Genomic DNA, 18,430 nt, shown 5'->3' on the forward strand with positions numbered 1-18,430 from the left:
ATTCATGCATGCAAGGATCCCGGTTGCTATAAGATGTGCACTCCTATTAGGGACACATGTATCTAGCCCAGCTTAATTGCTTTGATTTTAGGGGGGGAAGGTTTTATCTACTGTGATGGTTGTCTATATAATTGTTATACGCTTTAATAAATTTGTACTTATTTGCTCAGAGCTCCCTTACATATCTTATTTATGATTAAACACTTAAAGGTGAGACGGGCACTACAAATATAATGTAGGTTTCAGGTTGATATCCCGTGCTTTGAAAAGTTTTAATACCAGCAGGGCTGCCAGGCAACTGGTGTTGCTTAAAAGATATCCAAGGTGAAAATAAACTTATGAGAAAAACAATTGTATCTATCCTCCTTCCCCTAAAAATGACTTTGTTTTAGATATACCACAGTTTTATTTTATATTTAAATCTAGTTTGAGTTTTGACTGTTTCATTGTCTTTGCTCAAATACACCTTCATTGAAGTATACTAGAGCTCAAATCTATGAATTATTGACCCTTTCTAGCTCTTTCCTGCTCCAGGAAGCCATTTACTGACAGGAAAGTGTTTTATGGCTGTAATTACTTATCAGGTAGGGTTGTGCTATAGTCTGACCCAGTCCGACCTGGTCCCGAAACAGATAGAAACTGTCTCTTGCATACATAATGTTTAACTCTTTCAGGCAGATAAAGAAAAAAAAAGGAGCACAGCCTAGTTATTTATGTGCTAGCCACTGTACATACACATGTCTATCACATGTCACCTTGGTTGTCCTGAAAAAGGAAATAATTATGGCCGCCTCCATATACCTCTCATTTCAGTTGTCCTTAAAGCGAAACCAAAAAAATGTTTAATTCAAAATATTTAGTTGCACCACTCTGACACATACAAAGATAAATAAACACTCCTTCAAGCCTATGAGCATTTCAGTGCATGCTTTTCACCCTTCTCTTTCCATAACTAGGGTTATTCAGGTGGCAGCCATTAGCAAATCTTGCTTTGCTGGACACCATCTACTTCACCAGTTTGCCGGATTATTGGCCGGCAATATGAAAGGAAGGGAGGGGTTCCTCCAATAAATGTAAAATATTTTATATTTGTCATCATGCAGCTGAAAAATGGCTGCTATTTAGTATTATAATTTAGAAAATAGATTTTATTTATGAAATATTGTATTTTTAGTTTGGGTCCACTTTAAGTCTATCTGGATGGATATATCCGTCTAGATAGACTCTGCTGCTGCCACTGCGCTGTGCTCCCGCGTGTGCTCCTGTCGTTAGCCTAGAGATCAATGAATGGGAATATAGTTCCCATTCATTGATCTAAGTCCCCCGCAGAAAAAACGATGGCCTCTTATCAAAGGCCGCAGTCTTTCTGTTGAAAAAAAAAGTTTCCCGTCCTCCTAAGGCTTCTTGGAAGCAAGATCGTTCAGGACTATTTGACTGTGGCCATCTTGTGGCCAAATAGTAAAACTACAGCCACATACATTTTTTATTAAATAAATACATTATATTACATTTAAAATTAGCTGTTTACCTCCCACACCAAAAATTACCCAAATAAATGTTTTAATAAAAAAAAAAAATCTAAGGGTTTGAACTTTTTGAATATGCATGTCAAGAGAGTATATTCATATCATTTTTTAAATTATAAGCTTGTAAATAGTGATGGACGCAAATTAAAAAAATGCACCTTTATTTCCAAATAAAATATCAGCGCCATAAATTGTGATAGGGACATAATTTAAACGGTGTAATAACCAGGACAAATGGGCAAATAAAATAAATGAGTTTTAAGTACGGTAGCATGTATTAATTTCAAACTATAATTGCCAAAAACTGAGAAATAATGCATTTTTACCATTTCTTTCTTAATCTTCCTGTTAAAATGGATTTAGAATAAAATAGTTCTTAGCAAAATGTACCACCTAAACAAAGTCTAAATGATGGCGTAAAAAAAAGATATAGATCATTTCATTGTGATAAGTAGTGATAAAGTTATTGCCGAATGAATGGGAGGTGAAACTTGTTCAAATGCATAAGGTGAACAACACTGTAGGCTGAAGTGGTTAAGTCGGCACAGTCGATGCCCTTTGACCTAGAAATACATGGCTGCACACGTGCAGTATGTCAGGTTCTCTTTCTATGTCGCAGGGGATCTGTACCTTCTATTAGAGGCAGAGGATCAACAGGACAGCCAGGCAACTGGTACTGTTTAAAAGTAAATAAATATGAAGCTTCCATATCCCTCTCGCTTCAGTTGTCCTTTAAGGGACCAAAATGGAGGCTTTTAGAGAGAAACAAAGGGGGGCGCTGGCACACAGGAGGGCAGAAAGAGTCTGCACACCTCTCCACACACTAATATAGTGTCGGTTTTTATTTATCATTCAGTTCAGTTGTCCTTTTACTGAGGACACTCCCTGACACCCAGGCTCTCGCTTCTTCAGTCGGCTCCGTTCGGGCCAGAGGTATCGGTCCATCTACACCAGGACCTCAAGACACAGGAACAGTTTCTTCCCCTCAGCGGTCAAATCACTGAACTCTCTAGACTCACTCCCACCCCCCTCCACCACCGCACCATCCTCCCATCAGCCTAGTCTTCAACTAGCCAGAACCGTTCTCCCTCAACTAACCAGAACCGTCCCTTAAGCATGTCTGCACAGCAGATCTACATATTTACTGCGAACAAGGTTTTTCGCTGTTGTGTATCACCACTGTACTACTCTGTTGTGTATCACCACTGTACTACAAGGTTTTTCTCTGTTGTGTACCACCACTGTACTACATTATGCTTGATGTATGCTTTCTGTTATCTCTGTTGCCTGTTCTTTTTTCTGTACCTGCTTGTGCCAAGCCCAATTCCGGGCACGACCAAGTCGTGCTTGGCGATAAATAAAATGATTCTGATGATTCTGATTCTGATTCTGAACTAGGTCTATCTCCGGCAGAATGTGGAACTCACAGACAAGCGATATACACCTTGTTCACTAATCACTACCCTACCTTGTGTTTCCTTCTGTATTCTTTTACACTTCCCAATAGCTTTCTTTTTTGTAAACACTGCATATTTGTTGGGCAATTGTCTGCAGTAACTGTTATATTTATACTGTACTCTGCCATTGTTTTACACACTCATGCTTTATAATTATTTTGTATAATGCTACTGAAAATGATGGTGCTGTATAATTTAATAATAATAATAGGAGGTTGAAATGTAGCAATACACACAGCAGATGTATTGGGTCCCAGAAACACAAGGGTCCCAGTGTAAGGAAACCTGAAGTATTACAAAAAAGTTTCACTTAGCTGGGGCTTCTGCCAGCCCCCTGTAGTTGCCCTGTGCCCGCGACGTTACCAAACAATCCTCTGTTACCCCCGCCGCGGCTCACTTTCACTTTTGCAGTCGCCGTGAACTCCTGTCTTCAGGCGCGTCCTGCGCAAGCACATTAGAGATTTTCTTGTACTGCGCCTGCACAGGATGCTCCCGGCGATGGGAGCACGAACAAGAATGCGAGTGCAGTGATGAACATCGGCGGTAAGTCAGCGGTGAAAAAACGGAGCCGTGGTGGGGGACTAGAGGATCGTTGTCTAACTTTGCGGGCACAGGACGGTTGCAGGGGGTGGCAGAAGACGCAAGTAAGTGAAACGCTTTTTCTTTTTTTATACTTCAGTTTCGCTTTAGGGCCCAATTCCACTAGCCACCGCGCGCGGCTGAGAAACGCGCGGCGGCCCTTCAGACGAATCCCAGAAGCCGTGCCATGCACGGCTATGGGATTCGCTGCCTCTCGTGCGAAAACTGAGGGCAATGCCGGCGCCATGCGATCCCTGATTGGTCAGCGTATATGTTGTATACTTCTGTTGTAGTTTTTGAAATTATGTTAGTCTCCCATCAGGTCCGCTCGTAATTCACCTCCCCATTTGCACACATCATGGTGGTCCGCCTTATGGGTGGAGTTTGGGATATATTAATGGTGGTGTTGTGTGTGTTTGTGCATTTGACACTTTTTGGCAACTTGAGAAAGGCCATCTAGGCCGAAACTGCCTGTCAATTATTTATAATATGCAATAAATGTTTAAGAGCTATTAATACATATATTGTGTGGTGCCGATCCTTTTTGGACTGCAGTTACTTTGACCCTATGGTACAAGGGTGAGGATCTGGGCACACACATTAAACCTTTTGAGCGCTGAGTGGGTGCTCCTGGATACATGTTTCTACCATTATTTCCTATGGCATGCGGGGAAACTCTGTGGATTCGACCCGGTTTCCGCGGTAGTGGAAATGGGCCCATAAAGTGATCCTGCAGAGAAAAGAGATACAGAAGCTAACATTTATTTCCTCTAAAAAATATGCTAATTCCCTGACTGCCTTCCTGATTCAAATACTTATAAGACACCTGAAGGGAGAAGGATAAGTAGGCTCCCATGTTTATTTCCTTGTAAACAATACCAGTTGCCTGGCAGCCCCACTGATCTCTCTGGCTGCAGTAATGTCTGCAGCAGAGCAGTCTACAGCTGCAAGACGTGAAAAGGACAAGCGCTCGGACGCAGGGTTGCCAACTCATGCCTTTAAATACTGACACATCTAAGTTATACAGGTTCTGGGGCTTCTCACGCATGACCAGTGCCTAAACTGCATCTAACTAGCCACAAGACATGTATAATTCATAAGCGTCTGCATTTAAAAGGATGAGTTGGCAACACTGACTCGGAGTTGTGGGAAGTATCGTGTCCCCTGAGCCCACTAACGTAGTTGTACGCTGTTGTGTCCGCTTCTCAGCATCTGTAACATTGATGTGGTGCTGAAAAGCGGACACAACTGCACACAACTGCGTTAGTGGGCTCAGGCCCTGAGTGAGAGAGGAACACCCCCCTCCCCCTTCCCCCAAGTGCTGTTTGGTTGAGATTGCCATTGGTTGAGCCCCTGTTAACTACTTCACTTTACTGTATATGTAAATATCAGTTGCCCTCCTATCACCTCCTCCACCCAAAAGACTTTCCGGCAGCCATGTTTACATCACTGCGCCCCCTAGTGGTTGGACAGAGCAGCTGTATTGTAGGGTTCTATGGGCATCTGATAGCATAGAAGTACTTCATAGTTATGCTTATCCTTTAAACTCAGAGCTTCCTCTTTGCTCTAACATGTAAGCAACAGCATAATAACCTTTATAGAAAAACATTTCTTTGTTACAGCTGATACAAATCCTGCAATAAATATGCACCGTGTCTACTTCCTGCTTTTCCTGTGTTTACAAATTAGCTGCTCTGCCGTTGCAGAGGAGATTGCTGAGCTCACACAGCTGAGAGATCAAATTACAGTGGTGATTGGTCACAGTTGAGAGGGAATTACACAGGCTAAACTCTCTAAATACATACAGGGTGCATTTCTCTATGCTTTCCTTCTGTCCTGTGCAAGAGTTCAGGTCCACTTTAATGGCATAAGCAATTCAGTGAATACTTTCCTTATTGCTCGGAGTTCTCACTTAACTGACGCCAACTTTCTTTTTCTAGCCGATCCCACAGAGCCCCCTGGGAGCGACACCTCCTCCTTACTGACGTCTGTGCTGGTCCCGCTCCTGGTCTGCTTCGCACTCATCATCCTGGCCGGCTACCTGCTCAGGTAATATCCGGAAACACCGGCCACGCCTACTCCTGGCCAGTTTTATTCAAAAATGTTTATTGAAATGTTTGGGTATGTTACAATATATATAATTTTATTTGAAAGGATTCCCACCGCCTTGCCAGATTTTCAGAACTTGATTATTCCCCCTCCCCCAATTATTATTATTTAGTATTTATATAGCGCCGACATCTTACGCAGCGCTGTATAGAGTATATAGTCTTGTCACTAATGCTGGGCGTACACGGATGGATGGCTTCTTATCAATCGAGCCACTGATGGCTCGATTGATAATTTCCGACGTGTCCCATACCCCGCCGGATCGATACTGCGCTCGATCCCTGCGGGCGGACAATGGGACAAAAACGAGCAAAGGATAAGAAGCGCCAGCGGGGACGAGCCGGGATCGAGCCAGCGGCGCATAATTGCATCCGTGTATGCCCAGCATAACTGTCCCTCAGAGGAGCTCACAATCTAATCCCTACCATAGTTGTATTTCTATGTATGTATCCTGTAGTGTATTTATTGTAGTCTAGGGCCAATTTAGGGGGAAGCCAATTAACTTATCTGTAAGTTTTTGGGATGTGGGAGGAAACCAGAGTACCCAGAGGAAACCCACGCAGACACGGGGAGAACATACAAACTCCTTGCAGCTAGTGCCCTGGCTGGGATTCGAACCGGGGACCCAGCGCTGCAAGGCGAGAGCGCTAACCACTACGCCACCATTCAAAACTGTGAACCTCCATAATCCATAATACCCCTATACTCACCTCCTGAGCTTGGGGCCTTCTGCAATTTGCTAATCCCAGCCACAATTGGCACAGCGTTTTTGCTAGCGTTTTGTAATGCGATTTCAGCAATGTTTCCCGGTATTGTTTGTTTTGATTTTGTTTTAAAACTAGTGATTGCGATTAGTAAATTAAGTTTCCAGATTCAGCAGGGGATTTTGAGTAAGCTGGTGATTTCTGGGTCGTACAACGCTGCAAACATAGCTGTAAAATTGCTATGTGGGTGGGTGGGCTGGTATTTTAGCTGAACCATACGGAGAAAGAATATCAAGGGGTGTTCCAAGGACAAGTTTAGGAGAAGCTTTCTGCTAACAAACCATCAGGAGATATCACAGCCATTCACACAGTGGAGTTGATTCACTATAACAAATAGCATGCCTTATCAGAGTTAACATGCCTTATCAGAGTAGCACAGCGAGCGCTTGGAGCTTATGCCTGCTAATTGGCAATGGTGAGAGCCCTGAGCCTCTGCGGGTCCAATCACTTTAAAGGACATTATCCCCGCACTCTGATTGGCCCAATAGGCTGCCTGTCAAGTTACATGCCAAGTAACAGGCAGCCTCTTTGGCTAATCAGAGTGCGGGGATAATGTCCTCTAAAGTGATTGGACCCGCAGGGGCTCAGGGCAGGACAAGTGAAGCTCTTATCATTGCCAATTAGCAGGCATAAGTTTGTAGCACTTGCTTTGCTACTCTGATAAAGCAGGCTAAAGGTCCGTACACACGCCGGACTTTAGGCAACGACGGGTCCGTCGTTGCCTCCCGCTGGGTGGGCGTGCCAGCGACAGTCCGGCGTGTGTACGCTCTGTCGACAGACTGATACGGCTGTTTCTGAGCGATCCGCCCGGCGGATCGCTCAGAAACAGCCGTATTAGTCTGACGACAGAGCGTACACACGCTGGACTGTCGCTGGCACGCCCACCCAGCGGGAGGCAACGACGGACCCGTCGTTGCCTAAAGTCCGGCGTGTGTACGGACCTTAACTCTGATAATGCCTGTTAACTGATAAGGCATGTTAATTCTGATAAGGCACACGATTTGTTATAGTGAATCAACCCCAGTGTGTTGGCGCTTACATACCATAGCCTGAGTTGCGATCCAATAGCTGACCTTGTCTTAATGGGCTGGTATTCGAGCAGAACAATGAGGAGAAATATGAAGTGGTGTTCCCAGCGAAAGTTGAGGAGAGGTTTTCGGATAACTAACCATCAGGAGACAATCACAGCCATCCATACTGTGTGTTGGTGCTTACATATGATAGCCTGAGTTTCTATCCAATAGCTGAACTTGTGTGAGTGGGCGGACATTTGAGCTAAACAATGAGGGGAAAGTATATCAAGGGTTGTTCCTGGGACAAGTTGAGGAGAAGCTTTCTGCTAACTGACCATGAGATATCACAAGCATTCACATAGCATGTTGGCACATATGATAGCCTGAGTTGTTATCCAGTAGCTGGCCATGTCTGGGTGGGCATTTGAGCAGAACAACAAGAAGAGGGAAGAGCAGAGATCATCCTTGGACAAGTTGAGGGGAAGCTTTCTGCTGACCCTCAGGAGAATCCACAGCCCGTCACATGGTGTTTCGACACCTTACGTAGTATGGGTGTGTGAAACAAAACAGGCAGCACTGGCAAATGTAACACGCGCTTCATTTACTTGTAAAACCACAGGAATTACCCTCCGGTTATTTGTCCGGTTTTCACTTCTGCGCCACTTTAGGCGTGTATTTTATCACCATTGCAGAAAACATACAACTTTTTGCGATGAGAAATAGGGACACGTTTAAGACACTCCTCTGCCACACCCCTAACCACGCCCCCGTCAAAGCCCTAGCCACGCCTACTACTAAAAATTCATACGCAAAAGATGTCATTTTAGAATTCAAACCACACTGGTCCTTTCTATCATTGCTCATTTTTCTTCATAGTAACATTTGAAATTAAGTAATATAGCAGTTTAAAGGATGGGAATTAAGCTTGGAGCCAATTAAACACATTTTTCAGTAGAAAAAATACATATATTTTCATAAATCGGTACATCAGTCCTGAAAGAGGGACAAATGAGGAAGACAGAGGGACAGAGGGATCTGGTTCCTAAAGAGGGACTGTCCCTCTGAAAAAGGAACAGTAGGGAGCTAGGGCTTATTCACACTAGGTGGTTGATTCACTATAACAAATAGCATGCCTTATCAGAGTTAACATGCCTAATCAGAGTTGGCGTGCCTTATCAGAGTAGCACTACGACCTTATGCCTGCTAATTGGTAATGATGAGAGCTCCACTCGTCCTGCCCTGAGCCCCTGTTAACGCTCATAAGGCCCATATGTGCTGTGCTCTCAGTCAGGCCTAGTGCACACCGGAACGTTTCCGCTGCGGTTTGCGATCTGCTTGCGGGTGCGGATCTGCTTGGGTAATGTATTTCAATGGGCTGGAGCACACCAGAGCGGGAGGCGTTTTGCAGAAACGCATACTCCCGGGCTGCTGCAGATTTTGGATTGCGGATGCGTTTCTGCCTCAATGTTAAGTATAGGAAAACCGCAAACCGCTCTGAAAAACGGCACTTCAGAGCGGTTTGCCAGGCGTTTTTTGTTACAGTAGCTGTTCAGTAACAGCTTTACTGTAACAATACATGAAATCTACTACACCAAAACCGCTAGACAAAACCGCAAAACGCTAGCTGAAACGCTGCAGAAAAAGAAGAAAAAGCGTTTCAAAATCTGCTAGCATTTTGCGGATCTGCTAGCGGGTTTTGGTGTGCACCAGGCCTCAGTGTTGTGCTGTGCTGTCAGTGCTGTGCTGTCAGTCAGTGCTGTGCTGTCAGTCAGTGTTGTGCTGTGCTGTCAGTCAGTGCTGTGCTGTGCTGTCAGTCAGTGCTGTGCTGTCAGTCAGTGCTGTGCTGTGCTGTGAGTCAGTGCTGTGCTCTCAGTCAGTGCTGTGCTGTGCTGTCAGTCAGTGCTGTGCTGTCAGTCAGTGTTGTGCTGTGCTGTCAGTGCTGTGCTGTCAGTCAGTGCTGTGCTGTGCTGTCAGTGCTGTGCTGTCAGTCAGTGCTGTGCTGTCAGTGCTGTGCTGTGCTGTCAGTCAGTGCTGTGCTGTCAGTCAGTGCTGTGCTGTGCTGTCAGTCAGTGCTGTGCTGTCAGTCAGTGCTGTGCTGTGCAGTCAGTGCTGTGCTGTCAGTAAGTGCAGTGCTGTGCTGTCAGTGCTGTGTTGTCAGTCAGTGCTGTGCTGTCAGTCAGTGCTGTCAGTGCTGTGCTGTCAGTCAGTGCTGTGCTGTCAGTCAGTGTTGTGCTGTGCTGTCAGTCAGTGCTGTGCTGTCAGTCAGTGCTGTACTGTGCTGTCAGTCAGTGCTGTGCTGTCAGTAAGTGCAGTGCTGTGCTGTCAGTGCTGTGTTGTCAGTCAGTGCTGTGCTGTCAGTCAGTGCTGTCAGTGCTGTGCTGTCAGTCAGTGCTGTGCTGTCAGTCAGTGTTGTGCTGTCAGTCAGTGATGTGCTGTGCTGTGAGTCAGTGCTGTGCTGTCAGTCAGTGTTGTGCTGTGCTGTCAGTCAGTGCTGTGCTGTGAGTCAGTGCTGTGCTGTCAGTCCGTGCTGTGCTGTCAGTCAGTGTTGTGCAGTGCTGTCAGTCAGTGCTGTGCTGTGCTGTCAGTCAGTGCTGTGAGTGCTGTCAGTCAGTGCTGTGCTGTCAGTCAGTGTTGTGCTGTGCTGTCAGTCAGTGCTGTGCTGTGCTGTCAGTCAGTGCTGTGCTGTCAGTCAGTGCTGTGCTGTGCTGTGAGTCAGTGCTGTGCTCTCAGTCAGTGCTGTGCTGTGCTGTCAGTCAGTGCTGTGCTGTCAGTCAGTGTTGTGCTGTGCTGTCAGTGCTGTGCTGTCAGTCAGTGCTGTGCTGTGCTGTCAGTGCTGTGCTGTCAGTCAGTGCTGTGCTGTCAGTGCTGTGCTGTGCTGTCAGTCAGTGCTGTGCTGTCAGTCAGTGCTGTGCTGTGCTGTCAGTCAGTGCTGTGCTGTCAGTCAGTGCTGTGCTGTGCAGTCAGTGCTGTGCTGTCAGTAAGTGCAGTGCTGTGCTGTCAGTGCTGTGTTGTCAGTCAGTGCTGTGCTGTCAGTCAGTGCTGTCAGTGCTGTGCTGTCAGTCAGTGCTGTGCTGTCAGTCAGTGTTGTGCTGTGCTGTCAGTCAGTGCTGTGCTGTCAGTCAGTGCTGTACTGTGCTGTCAGTCAGTGCTGTGCTGTCAGTAAGTGCAGTGCTGTGCTGTCAGTGCTGTGTTGTCAGTCAGTGCTGTGCTGTCAGTCAGTGCTGTCAGTGCTGTGCTGTCAGTCAGTGCTGTGCTGTCAGTCAGTGTTGTGCTGTCAGTCAGTGATGTGCTGTGCTGTGAGTCAGTGCTGTGCTGTCAGTCAGTGTTGTGCTGTGCTGTCAGTCAGTGCTGTGCTGTGAGTCAGTGCTGTGCTGTCAGTCCGTGCTGTGCTGTCAGTCAGTGTTGTGCAGTGCTGTCAGTCAGTGCTGTGCTGTGCTGTCAGTCAGTGCTGTGAGTGCTGTCAGTCAGTGCTGTGCTGTCAGTCAGTGCTGTGCTGTCAGTCAGTGTTGTGCTGTCAGTCAGTGCTGTGCTGTCAGTCAGTGCTGTACTGTGCTGTCAGTCAGTGCTGTGCTGTCAGTAAGTGCAGTGCTGTGCTGTCAGTGCTGTGTTGTCAGTCAGTGCTGTGCTCTGCTGTCAGTCAGTGCTGTGCTGTCAGTCAGTGCTGTGCTGTCAGTCAGTGCTGTGCTGTGCTGTCAGTGCTGTGCTGTCAGTCAGTGTTGTGCTGTCAGTCAGTGCTGTGCTGTCAGTTATTACTGTGCTGTCAGTCAGTGCTGTGCTGTCAGTCAGTGCTGTGCTGTGCTGTCAGTCAGTGTTGTGCTGTCAGTCAGTGCTGTGCTGTGAGTCAGTGCTGTGCTGTCAGTCAGTGCTGTGCTGTCAGTCAGTGTTGTGCTGTGCTGTCAGTCAGTGCTGTGCTGTGCTGTGAGTCAGTGCTGTGCTGTCAGTCCGTGCTGTGCTGTCAGTCAGTGTTGTGCTGTGCTGTCAGTCAGTGCTGTGCTGTGCTGTCAGTAAGTGCAGTGCTGTGCTGTCAGTGCTGTGTTGTCAGTCAGTGCTGTGCTGTCATTGCTGTGCTGTGCTGTCAGTCAGTGCTGTGCTATGCTGTCAGTCAGTGCTGTGCTGTCAGTGCTGTGCTGTCAGTCAGTGCTGTGCTATGCTGTCAGTCAGTGCTGTGCTGTCAGTGCTGTGCTGTGAGTCAGTGCTGTGCTGTGCTGTCAGTCAGTGCTGTGCTGTCAGTTTGGACGCAGTGTGCGATCCCCATGGTAACATGAGTCCATAGACTTTTGCTAGTGTTTTGCTCTGGCGATTAACGCGAAAAAAAATTGATATGCACACTTGGCGATTTTTCGCGATCGCGATTTGCAATTCTATAGCATTAAACGTGATCGCCTGAAAACGGTGCAGGATACACATTTGCGTTTGGCGATTTGCGTTAATCGCCGGCGATTAATGCAAACCGCCCAAGTGAGAACGGGCCCATAGGTTTTTATGGCACTAGCGCTTTAAAAAGCGCTAGCGCTTGAGCGTTTTGCCGAAATCGCCGGCAAAACGCTCATATGTGAACGGGGCCTAAGGCCTGCCTGTACCTGGAGGTAAAGTCAATTTGTATGCATTTTGCAGTTTTTAGTGGAGTTCCTATTCAGGCTGTGTAATAGCAAAGAATAGTAGAAGTAAAACTCCAAATATTTACTGAATATTTTTTTTTATATAAGGGAAGCCTGAATACTTTTCATAGGTTGCTACATAATCAAATCCACCTTTCCCCCTCAAAAAAAAAACATCTTCCAAAGACTATCCTAACTTATGGAAGACAATCAGGCCCCATTCATAATTGAAAGCGCAATTTTTCAGCGGAAAAATCACTGAACACTGCAGCGATTTTCCCGCGAACGCGTTTAGCGCTTCTATAGCACTGAAACGCGATTGCCGGGAAATCGCCAAAAAATGGTGCAGGGTTTGCATTTGGCGATTTGCGTTAATCGCCGACGATTAATGCAAATTGCCCAAGTAAGAACGGGCCCATAGGGTTTTAAAGCGCTAGCTTTGCCGAAATCGCCGGCAAAACGCTCTGGTGTGAATGGGGCCTTAAAGACTACAATCATTCATTTACTGCATACTTACCACTGAAATACCTCATGTTTTACCTCACTTTATGCATTTACCTCATGTTTTACCTCACTTTATGCATTTACCTCATGTTTTACCTCATGTTCAGGAATGGAGAAAAATCTTTCAGAATTGCAAAAAAAAAGAGGAAAACACCTCATGAGGTATTTTACCTACAAAAAAAATGTTTACCTCACACAGCTGCCAGAATTGAGGCCATTGCCTTTGGCATCTGTTAGAACTGAGCAAAGGTGTGAAGAGCTTCAGGAAGTCTGCAGGCAGCTCACAGAGGTGTGATGTAGATTGCAGCACTAGACTACCCCTCCAGCATTGCAGCATTGATTGTGCAGCCCCCCCTTTCCTCCTCCCCCTCAATTGCTAGGGGCATCAGTATCTGTGACTGACCAAGTGACAGGTCACATGATCTGCGGGCAAAGAACAGGAAGGTGTGTGTGTGTATCACCCTCTTCAAACAGCAAAGTGTTAATGTGTGTGAGTGCAACAGGAACTTAACTATATCAGACACCAGCTTCCTGTATTTGCTCTATTGGAAGGAGCGTATGGTGCGGCTATCATGCTAAGAGGCCGTTCTTTCTACTTTTTAAGGTCCAGGAAGAGCCGTAAAGCGGACGTCAGCTCTGGGGACAAGAAGATCCCGAATGGAATCCTTGAGGAACAAGGTAGGCTTGTGGCGGGCTCCCGTGTCGCCTGGTGAGTTCAGCCCGGGTGACTCTCTCTTATGAGATGGAACTGGGTCTGTCTGTGAATAATTAGGAATAATTGATGAGGATGTTTTAGCAGCTCGGTGGGGTGGCTTTACCCAGGGACTTTCCAAGTTCAGGGGAAATTCTTCTAATTCCTCATTCACTGGAACGTCACAAAGCATCTCAGCATGCTGGGAATGATTTTTGATCACAGGTAGTCCCCGTTTTACAAACGACCTGCCGAAAATGAAAATGTAAAAATGTTCACAAAGACCTTGTAGTTTTTGAGAAAATCAATTTAAAAAAAAATCTAAGAAAAATGTTTTTTAACGCGCTAACGTGTCATTTTGATACAGTACACTGAGGGGGCAGGGAGATAGAGGGTGAAACTGGAGGCACAGGGGACAGAGGTGACACAAAGGGGGTCACTGCAGGCATGGGGGACCAGAGGTGACACAGAGGGGGTCACTGAAGGCATGGGGGACCAGAGGTGACATAGAGGGGGACACTGGAGGCACAGGAGGACAGAGGTGACACAGTGGAGGGACAAAGGGGGGCACTGAAGGCGCCGGGGGACAGAGGTGACACAGTGGGGGACTCTGGAGGCACAGGAGGACAGAGGGGGTCACTGGAGGCACAGGAGGACAGAGGTGACACAGTGGAGGGACAGAGTTAGGTACTGAAGGCGCCGGGGGACAGAGGTGACACAGAGGGGGTCAGTGGAGGCACAGGAGGACGGAGGTGACACAGTGGAGGAACAGAGGGGGTACTGAAGGCGCCGGGGGACAGAGGTGACATAGTGGGGGACAATGGAGGCACAGGAGGACAAAGGTGACACAGAGGGGGTCACTGGAGGCACAGGAGGACAGAGGTGGCACAGTGGAGGGACAGAGGGGGGTACTGAAGGCGCCGGGGGACTGAGGTGACATAGTGGGGGACAATGGAGGCACAGGAGGACAGAGGTGACACAGAGGGGGTCACTGGAGGCACAGGAGGACAGAGGTGGCACAGTGGAGGGACAGAGGGGGGTACTGAAGGCGCCGGTGGACAGAGGTGGCACAGTGGGGGGATACTGAAGCGACTATGGGAAAAATCTTTATTCCACATATGGTTGCTGAAGAAGTTCACTTCTCTGTGTTGTGTGTTTTTTTAGGTTGTTTAGAACAACCTGTCTAATTAGTTCTTATCAGCAGCTTTAAATAGACTGCAGGAGAACACTGAGGCTTAACCCTTTCAGTGCTCCCTTGAAAAGTAAAACTTTAGGGGCTTTTTTTTTAGTAAATGATATTGAAGATCCCCCCCCCCCACACACACACACACACACACACACACACACACACACACACACACACACACACACACACACACACACACACACACACACACACACACACACACACACACACACACACACACACACACACACACCTGAGTTTAGTTCTACTTTGAGTAAAGTGGACCCGGCACCAACAATATAGGACACTGGTAATTCTATTGCAGTCTATTTACAGCTGCTGATAAGAACTAATTAGACAGGTTGTTCTAAACAACCTAAAAAAACACAGAACACAGAGAAGTGAACTTCTTCAGCAACCATATGTGGAAGAAAGATTTTTCAATGTGTGCTGTGCAAGAGTTCGGTTCCACTTTATTTTGTTTTCAAAATATTTTATTGTGGCATTGATCATATCATTGCAATAAATCATATTACTTAGCGGAGGAATAATACCACATTTTTGACTTTAATAGAATAACAACAACATAATATCATAACAACAAAACAAAACAGAAACAAAGAAAGAATTTGTCTCTACATTGTAAGCTAAAAAGATGCTAGAATAATAATCCGATAATAATAATAATAATAATAATAAAATGCTAGAATAATAATTTAAGTCTTGTTAGATAGTGATATCCATAGTCCACTTTAAATGAAGGTAGTTCCCCTCAATGCAATGAACAGATGCTTGCACCAGGCCACCCAACTGCTTACGAGAACTATACATACTTAAGGGAACCTTAACCCTGGCACCAAAAGAAAGTTTCACTTACCTGGGGCTTCCCCAAGCCCCCTGCAGCCATCCTGTGCCCTCGCCGCTCCTCAAGTGTCCTCCGGTCGGCCCTCAGCCACGCGTATTCTTGTCTGCCTTGCCGCCATCAACCGCGTCCAGCGCAGGTGCAGTACACAGGAAGCACTTGATGCCGGCAATGCGGAAAAGAATACGCGTGGCCAGGGCCGACTCCCTCTAACGCGCATCGGGGACTGGAGGACACTCGAGGAGTGGCGGGGGCACAGGACGGCTGCAGGGGGCTTGGGGAAGCCCCAGGTAAGTGAAACTTTCTTTAGGTGCCAGGGTTAAAGGAAACATCCAAGCAACGTAAAAAAAAAAAAAAGGATCCACTTACCTGGGGCTTCCTCCAGCCCGTGGCAGCCATCCTGTGCCCTCGCCGCAGCTCCGGAGGCTCCCAGTCTTCTCCGCTGCAGAACCCGACCTCGCCAGGTCAGGTTCTGGGTTGGCCTCTTCTGCGCTCCACGGCGCGGGTCATGTGGCCCGGCGGACGTCATCAGGACGGTACTGCGCAGGCACAGAACTACTGCGCCTGCGCAGTACCGTCCTGATGAGGTCAGCCGGACCACGTGACCCGTGCCGTGGAGCGCAGAAGAGGCCGACCCGGAACCCGACCTGGCGAGGTCGGCCCCAGTGGCTAAGAGGACCGGGAGACGCAGGAGCTGTGGCGGGGGCACATGACGGCTGCCACGGGCTGGAGGAAGCCCCAGGTAAGTGGATCTTTTTTTTTTTACGTTGCTTGGACACTCACTTTAAGGTTCCTTTTAGCTTTGTAATCTCAGCCTGATCTTCTCAGCACCAATATTCGCTAGACTTCAGTTCTCGAAGGCCGAGGTCTTCACATATTTTTAACACAGCTCATATTAATTGATGGAACTGAATTATGAAAGGTGTGGCTCATCAAGGAGAGCACCTGAGTGCTAGACGGTTCTCAACTGAGGCGGACCATAATCTGACATGCTGGATATTTAAAGAGACACTGAAGCAAAAAAAAAAATTACGATATAATGATTTGTATGTGTAGTACAGCTAAGAAATAAAACATTAGGAGCACAGATATGAGTCTAATATTTGTTTCCAGTACAGGGAGAGTTAAACTCCAGTTATTATCTATGCAACAGAGCCATTGAGCTCCACGACTTTCAAAGTGGCAGAGCGCGGCAGAGCGCTTTGTCTTCTGAAGCTTGTTATCTCAACTGTCAGTCGCTGTATTTTATTTTTGTCTGCAGAGGACAGTTCAAAAGTTCACTGGCCTGCTCTGTAAGATCATTTACAATGCTGAGTAGTGTGTAAACTGCAAATATTAGAGAATGATGCAAGGTTATAAAAAACACTATATAACTGAAAATAAAAATATGAGAATATTTTCTTTGCTACTATTGTTCTAGTAATTATCCGTACTAGACAACCAATTCATTATATCATGATTTATTTTTTTGCTTCAGTGTCTCTTTAACCACTTAAAGACCAGGCTCTTTTTGGCTGATCTGTGCTGAGTGGGCTCTGCAGCCCACAGCACAGATCAGATAACAGGCAGGGCGATCAGACTCCCCCCCTCCCCCTTTATTCCCCACTAGGGGGATATCCTGCTGGGGGGCCCTGATCGCCGCCGCACTGTGTGGCAGAGCAGGGGTGGGGGGGTGGCTCCTCAATGCCCCCCTCCACTGCGATTTTCTGCCTCCCTCTCTTTCCCTCCCTCCCCTCCTTTCCATGGGCAGCACGGGATGGCGATCCATCCTGCACCGTCTCTGATGGCTTTAGCCTATCAGATGCCGGCGATCCCCGGCCAATCAGAGGCCGGGGAACGCCGATCTCCTTTACGGCGCTGCTGCGTGCGACGTAAACACCGGGGATTTCTTCCCCGCGTGTTTACATTTAGCCTGCGAGCCGCGATCGGAGGCTCGCAGGCTGTTCACGGAGACACCCTTCGTGAACTGACATGGAGCAGCCAGATCCATGTAAATCCACTTACGACCAGCCGCCGCCTATCGGCGTTAGGCGGTCGTTAAGTGGTTAAAGAGAACCTGAACTGAAAATAAAAAGTCAGAATAACCATACACAGGTCATACTTACCTCCTGTGCAGTCTACTCCTCAATCTCTTTCTCCTCTCCTGCGTCCCATTTGTCCACTGTGATCAATGGAATGTTACGTCCTCCATTTTAAAAATGGCCATTACCCCATAATAGCTTCCTGGTCAGCACACTGTTAAACTGTAATATCGCACACTTGAGCCATAGGGAAACATGGACATTGCCTTACACATTCAGTTGTAACTGACAGCTGCTGATATATAACTGACAGAAACTGGTATATTTCAGTTCTGACAAAATCTTGTCAGAACTGGAAAGAATCCCCGCATTCTCAGATCGACAGGTTCTAATAATCTAGTCATACCCAGAGTCCACTTGGAAACTTTTGGTCCCAGAGCCTTCTGTCATGCTGCTTCTACGTTTTGGAACTCCTTACCTCAGCAGATCAGGACAGCTCCATCCCTGGATGTGTTTAAATCCAGACTGAAAACCCACCTGTTCAGTTTGGCATTTGCAGAAATATAACTTTTGTTGTGTGAATACTTCATCCTACTACCAATTACTGAATCTGAGAGAGCCTAAGCGCTTTGAGTCCTATGGGAGAAAAGCGCTATAGAAATGTTACATGTATTGTATTATTGTATATAAATACATACAGGGTGCGTTTCTCTCTGTTCCTTCTGTCCTGTGCAAGAGTTCAGGTCCACTTTAAGGACCAGTCCTGTAGGCAATCATAGCTCAGACTCAGAATATGATAAGTACCAAATGACTTTGCGGGAATTATTCAGGTTTTCTTTCTCCGGCCCCTATAAATTTGGCACGCTATAGACTCTGTCCGTTGTCGGACCACAAGCCTCAGGGCTCTCTCACTCGGGGGAACTGACAGCCGCGCGTTTCCTGTCAGCTGCTGAACACTCGCAGACGGCTACAAGCATTGGGTACAGGTAGCGGGCTGTGCCTGTCCCTGCACATACATCTGAGTGGACAGCTGCCAGCCACTCGCTAGACATGCCGTGGTTTCCTGCAGATCACTAACCCGCCCTCTGCCGACTTGTGGTTATAAACACCGCCTTTCAGT

At 46.9% G+C, this 18,430-nt stretch overlaps 1 protein-coding gene across 2 annotated transcripts in view; it reads left to right on the top strand.

Annotated features, from left to right (window-relative positions):
* The window catches only part of PTPRE (protein tyrosine phosphatase receptor type E), a 362,965-nt gene that overhangs the window by 257,544 nt on the left and 86,991 nt on the right, over window positions 1–18,430 (top strand). Inside the window, exons 4-5 of one of the 2 annotated variants that reach the window (XM_068257334.1) lie at window positions 5,503–5,611; window positions 13,155–13,228. In XM_068257334.1, the coding sequence (XP_068113435.1) occupies window positions 5,503–5,611; window positions 13,155–13,228 (183 nt within the window). Of the gene's footprint in view, window positions 1–5,502; window positions 5,612–12,955; window positions 12,995–13,154; window positions 13,229–18,430 lie in introns of those variants that run through there. The other variant, XM_068257335.1, reaches the window with a different exon arrangement.

The sequence above is a fragment of the Hyperolius riggenbachi genome, chromosome 10 (assembly GCF_040937935.1).
Source record: "Hyperolius riggenbachi isolate aHypRig1 chromosome 10, aHypRig1.pri, whole genome shotgun sequence".
Lineage (NCBI taxonomy): Eukaryota > Metazoa > Chordata > Amphibia > Anura > Hyperoliidae > Hyperolius > Hyperolius riggenbachi.